The 6,000-nt window shown below is 41.2% G+C and overlaps 1 protein-coding gene across 1 annotated transcript in view; it reads left to right on the top strand.

Annotated features, from left to right (window-relative positions):
* The first annotated feature begins 1,848 nt into the window (after positions 1-1,848).
* The window catches only part of LOC139552308 (astrotactin-2-like), a 547,772-nt gene continuing 543,620 nt past the window's right edge, over positions 1,849-6,000 (top strand). The window contains exon 1 of the mRNA XM_071363924.1: positions 1,849-2,226. Coding sequence (XP_071220025.1) covers positions 1,896-2,226 — 331 coding nt within the window. The 5' untranslated portion in view covers positions 1,849-1,895. The remainder of the gene's footprint in view (positions 2,227-6,000) is intronic.

Raw genomic sequence — 6,000 nt, 5'->3', positions numbered from 1 at the left:
AGGTCTCTACCCACTCAGACACAACCTATGCTGCTGCTACAATGTTTATTGATTAGATTGATTACTTACTCCTGCACATTGAATAAGGTACGGGCACTGACTTGTATATAATTGCATTCTCATGTTCTCATGTTTCTTATTTTGGTTTCATTGCGTTAAGACACTCCAGGACCGAACTTCAGAAAATACTGGACATATACTTTATCATTGTTCTATCCATAAAATACAAAAAACATATAAGTAAACTTATTTTTTTGCGCATATTTCCAAAGCAAATGTTATCTCAACAATTCTGTTTATAGAAGTCTGAAGAATTAGGATAGCCACACAATATTTGAAGTTGAGAAAAAGTTTTTGCATGTGGGAAGAGTGAGACTTTTGGGAAATGGCAATTAAAGACAATTACACAGAATTTTGACTACAATCGCCAAACGCCTATTTAGACCCAATCACGATCTCTTCAAAGTAAGTTACTACATACACTCCGGTCAAAAGCTTTAGAACACCTACTCATTCAAGTGTTTTTCTTTATTTTTTACTGTTTTCTACATTGTAGGCTAATAGTGAAGACATCAACACAAATAAGGAATCATGTAGTAACCAAAAAAGTGTTAAACAAATCAAAATACATTTTATATTTGAGGTTTTTCAAATAGCCACCCTTTGCCTTGATGACAGCTTTGCACACTCTTGGCATTCTCTCAACCAGCTTCATGAGGTAGTCACCTGGAAGTCATTTCAATTAACAGGTGTGCCTTGTTAAAAGTTCATTTGTGGAATTTCTTTCCTTCTTAATGCGTTTGAGCCAATCAGTTGTGTTGTGACAAGGTGTGTGTGTGTGTGTGGGGGGGGGGGGGGGGGGGGGGGTATACAGAAGATTGCCTTATTTGTAAAAGACCAAGTCCATATTATGGCAAGAACAGCTTAAATAAGCAAAGAGAAACGACAGTCCATCATTACTTTAAGACATGAAGTTCAAGAAACAGACACATCTCAACATCAACTGTTTAGAAGAGACTGTGTGAATCAGGCCTTCATGGTCGAATTGCTGCAAAGAACCCACAACTAAAGGACACCAATAAGAAGAAGAGACTTGCTTTGGCCAAGAAACACGAGCAATGGACATTAGACCGGTGCAGCGATACACCATCCCATCTGGGTTGGGCTTAGTGGGACTATCATTTGTTTTTCAACAGGACAATGACCAAACACACATCCAGGCTGTGCAATTGCTATTTTATCAAGAAGGAGAGGGATGTAGTGCTGCATCAGATGACCTGGCCTCCACAATCCTCCGACCTCAAACAAATTGAGATGTTTGGGATGAGTCGGACCGCAGAGTGATGAGCTCAGCATATGTGGGAACTCCTTCAAGACTGTTGGAAAATCATTCCAGGTGAAGCTGGTTGAGAGAATGCCAAGAGTGTGCAAAGCTGTCATCAAGGCAAAAGGTGGCTATTTGAAGAATCTCAAATATAAAATATATTTTGATTTGTTTAACACTTGTTTTGGTTACTACGTGATTCCATATGTGTTATTTCATAGTTTTGATGTCTTCCCTATTATTCTACAATGTAAAAAATAGTAAAAATAAGGAAAAACCCTTGAATGAGTAGTTGTTATAAACTTCTGACAGTAGTGTATAGTCCAGTTTGTAACATTTTCTATAAAATGGGCTTTTAAATAATGTATGATTGCATGTAGTGAGCCTTGCATTTATGGATTTATGACCATTTGAATGTGGTTAAAATTCATAGTATTACAGATCTGACTACACCTGTGCTGCCGCCTCCTGGACAGACATGACTACCGTGCGCGTGCAGTGGCTGTAGTATAAACGAACAAGCAGTTTATGAGCCACACTCAAAGCTAGAGTTCCGCGCAAAGGGATCGGGATGGCAAGGAGACTATCGCACCACGTCGTCCTCCTCCTGGGGCTCTTGCTGACAGGGACCGCTACAGTCCGGGCAAACAGAGGGGGAGCAATGCTTGAAGAGGAGAGGGAGAAGCAAAACGACGAGAGCCATTGTGAAGTTAAAACCGTTACCGTTTCTACGCTTCCTGTACTCCGAGAGAATGAGTTCAGTTTCACCGGCGTTGGCTCGGGGAGCGTGGCTGGAGGAGGAGGGGAGTCCCGGCTCCTTTTATTCGTTAGAACAGACCTACCTGGAAGAATTTCCGTTATGGATGATCTCGACAACACCGCTCTCCCATACTTCACACTGGGTAAGAACATTGTAATGTTACTGTATGATCACTGTCCCCCATTACGCAATGCTATCCGTTACCAGCTTTGAATTGGCTGGCATGTGCCTGGCCGGTGGTAGGTTATATTACCGAATTACAGCAATTGTTTCCGTACATTCTCTTTAAATATTTATTCTACACTGTGAAGCGTAATCTAAGGTTGAAAATAATGGCATCTTAACATGCAAACCCAAGCAGAGACGTGTGGGCTAATCAAGGGGAAGAGCAAGTAAAACAGTGTTGCAAACTTATACTGTAACTGGACACCACTCGTGTAATAAAAAACGCAAAAACCAAGTCAACGCTGTACTCGTTTGCTGTACACACACTCTCTCTCTCTCTCTCTCTCTCTCTCTCTCTCTCTCTCTCCTCTCTCACACACACTAATTAGGTCTCTCTTGTGTCCTATGACAAATTATGACTGTGTCATATGCATAGCCTTAAGTAGCATGCAGTAAGGGAATGCATGGATTGCAATTTAGCCATGCAAATCCTCATGAAATTGGTATTTTGTCTTTTATCAACACATTATTCATAGCAAATACTAGGATGAATGCAGTTTTGAAGGAAGTGTGATTAAGAAATGCATAATAATGTAAGATTGCTACAATGTCATCATTTTGTCATTGCAGTTTGCAAGAGTTTGGGCGATGGCCCACATATGAGGTTGACTCTGCCTTGCATCCAATGAGTAGTGTTCCATTTCTGTCAATCTCTTTGGCTGCGCTTACACAGGCAGCCCAATTCAGATCATTTTTTTCACTAATTAGTCTTTTGATTAATCAGATCAGCTCTGAAAAATATCTGCTGTGAAAAGGTCCGATGTGATTGGTCAAAATACCAATTAGTGGAAAAATGATCAGCATTAGGCTGCCTGTGTAAACGTAGCCTTTTTAGGACAGCGGTCTTGGACCATAGTTGTCAATCTTCAGGTCACATACACATAGTGAATCCTATAAGCCAAACATTAACACGTCCCACCCAATGAAGTAATATACACTGAGTGTACGAAATATTAGGAACACCTGTCTAATATTGAGTTGCACCCCCTTTTGCCCTCAGAACAGCCTCAATTTTTGGGGGCATGGACTCTACAATGTGTCGAAAGCATTCCACAGGGTTGCTTGCCCATGTTGCCTCCAATCCTTCCCACAGTTGTGTCAAGTTGGCTGGATGTCCTTTGGGTTGTTGACCGTTCTTGATACACACGGGAATCTGTTGAGTGTGAAAACCCCAGCAGTGTTGCAGTTCTTGACACACTCAAACCAGTGAGCATGGCACCTACTACCATACTTCGTTGAAAGGCACTTAAATATTTGGTCTTGCCCTTTCACCCTCTGAAGGACACACACACACACAATATATGTCTCAATTGTCTCAAGGCTTAAAAATCATTCTTTAACCTGTCTCCTTCCATTCATCTAGACTGATTGAAGTGGATTTAACAAGTGACATCAATAAAGGGTCATAGCTTTCACCTGGATTCACCTGGTCAGTCTATGACTGTCGACTGTAGGCTGTGTTATTGCAATGTGAAAGCAAACAGCAAGGTTGTTTTATATTCACATTCAGAGGTAGTAGTCATCTATTGTATGTGTGTAGGGCAACAAACTGTGACAAACTGGTTGATATGTACAACAGTGCCCTGCCAGAGAATCTCAAGCTGCATCCTGGCTCGTAGGGAGATAAAAGATCAGCGATATAGGTTGGGGCTAAACCAAGCCTAGACTTAAATGTGATTAATAAAACATTTAAACACACACAGATTGAAACACACACAGATTTAAATGTTTAATTATTCACATTTAAGTCTAGTCATGGTTTAGCCCCATCCTATATCTCTGATATTTTACCTCCCTACGAGCCAGGACACAGCATGAGATCCTCTGGCAGGCCACTGTAGACCATTTCAAAGACTAGGTTAAAAACAAAAGGAGATCAGGCATTTTCCATTAGGGCCCCTAGAATTTGGAATGGTCTGCAAGAGGAGATCAGGTTTGCTGATTCAGTGCCTCTTTTTAAATCCATGCTGAAGACACACTTTCATAAAGATGATTTTAATGTATGATAATTAGCTATATTTTTTAATCTTCCTTTTTCCTGTCTTTGTTTCTTTGTTTGTACTTTTATTTTAGGATTTGAAGCACTTTGTTACTTGTATTGAAAAGCGCTATACAAATAAAGTTATTATTATTATTCCCTAAGTTTATGAATCATATGGGAGCTAATTTACCTGAAACAGAACTGTTCTGGTTCATACAATCGCAAAGATTCATACCGTACATTTTTTACTTGAACCGTGCACAAAAATTGGATAGTATAGTAACCCGGACGTGTTGTGGAACATCTCTCTCTCTCTCTCTCTCTCTCTCTCTTTCTCTCTCGTGCTCTCTCTCAACAACCAAGTCAACATTAGTCACCATTTGCTGCATTTGCGATCTCTCTGTCTCCCTCTGTTTCTCAGCAGCATTGAGACTGCAGACTAAACAGACTGTAGGGTCTGGAGCATAAGCTTGTAAATCGCTTTCTTTTCCCATTACGGACATGCATCGACTCTTGAGTTAGGACTCTGTGTCCTCCCATTCAGCCCACCAGCAAATTTGCTGCGCTCTCGCCATGACTGCTCTTTGTATAGGGGGAGGAGATGGATTTCGTCAGGTCTTGATTTAAGTTAGTATAGAAGCTCGATCACTGGGCTGCCTTGCTGCCTGGCTGGGACAGCCAAAGGGGACTCCAAGGTTATTTGTAGGAAATGTATAGTAACTGTATCCAAACTGACAGTTGATATCCACTTTCACAATAGTATGTCCAGGTTTTCATGTTGAACTAAAGGGCCCTTCTCAGTATGACAAGTCAACATGAAGATAGCCATACAGTACAGTGATATTTTGTGTCAACACTGTCCTTTTTCCCATGTGGTGGTATTCCTGACAGTTTGTACTTTCTAAAATAACAACAATTTGTTGACGCCACAGGATGATACCAAGCCTTAGGCCTTACTGCACACAGATTAACACAATATGAAACCCAGACAGAGCCACAGATAGAGACATGGAGACAAACACACAAACGCCAGAATAGTGGGACTCCACTCGGCCCCCTCAGTTTCCTTCTCTGTATTTGAATTTATCAGTGGAATATGGAGGTAGCAGGCAGCCCTAGAGACTGGAGGGGGAGTGTTTAACTGACCGGTCTGTCAGATACTCACCCCCCTGGCCACAGGGCCCAGTCGTGATTTATTACCACAAGTGTCACTGAGAATGGATGAGCATAGAGGGCAGAGAGGAAAAAGGACAAAGTGGAATCCCTCCCTTTATTTTGTCTCCGAACATGATGTGTTCGAGCATGATTTGAAAGCAGGTCGACACACCAGACGTATTTCATATGCAGCGACCACTGCTCTGCTCTGTGTTGGCCTCTGCTAGATGGTGCATATTGTTATGCTTGAGTGTTTTTGGTTAGATCTGTGTGTGGGTGTGTTTGTGTATGCAGTTTTAAGTTTCCTGAAAGGTTATGTTTCATTCACCTTATGTACTTCTTTACTTGCAAATCTAGATGATGATTTCTACTCAATTTTAGAGATACTTGGATTCAAAGGAAATAAATGTGTTCAGTACTGTACTTGTCTGATTTCTTAAACACCTCATTACCAGCTAACCTTATAAAACATTGAGGCACCTAGTGGAAGAGCAAAAGCTCAAATCTAATTCTCCTTTATCTTCTCTGTCCATCGCCCATCCCAGACGACTGAGC

This window comes from Salvelinus alpinus, chromosome 24 (assembly GCF_045679555.1).
Source record: "Salvelinus alpinus chromosome 24, SLU_Salpinus.1, whole genome shotgun sequence".
Classification (NCBI taxonomy): Eukaryota; Metazoa; Chordata; class Actinopteri; order Salmoniformes; family Salmonidae; genus Salvelinus; species Salvelinus alpinus.
The sequence above is the reverse complement of the archived record's forward strand: the minus strand, read 5'-3'. Positions and strand labels throughout refer to the sequence as shown.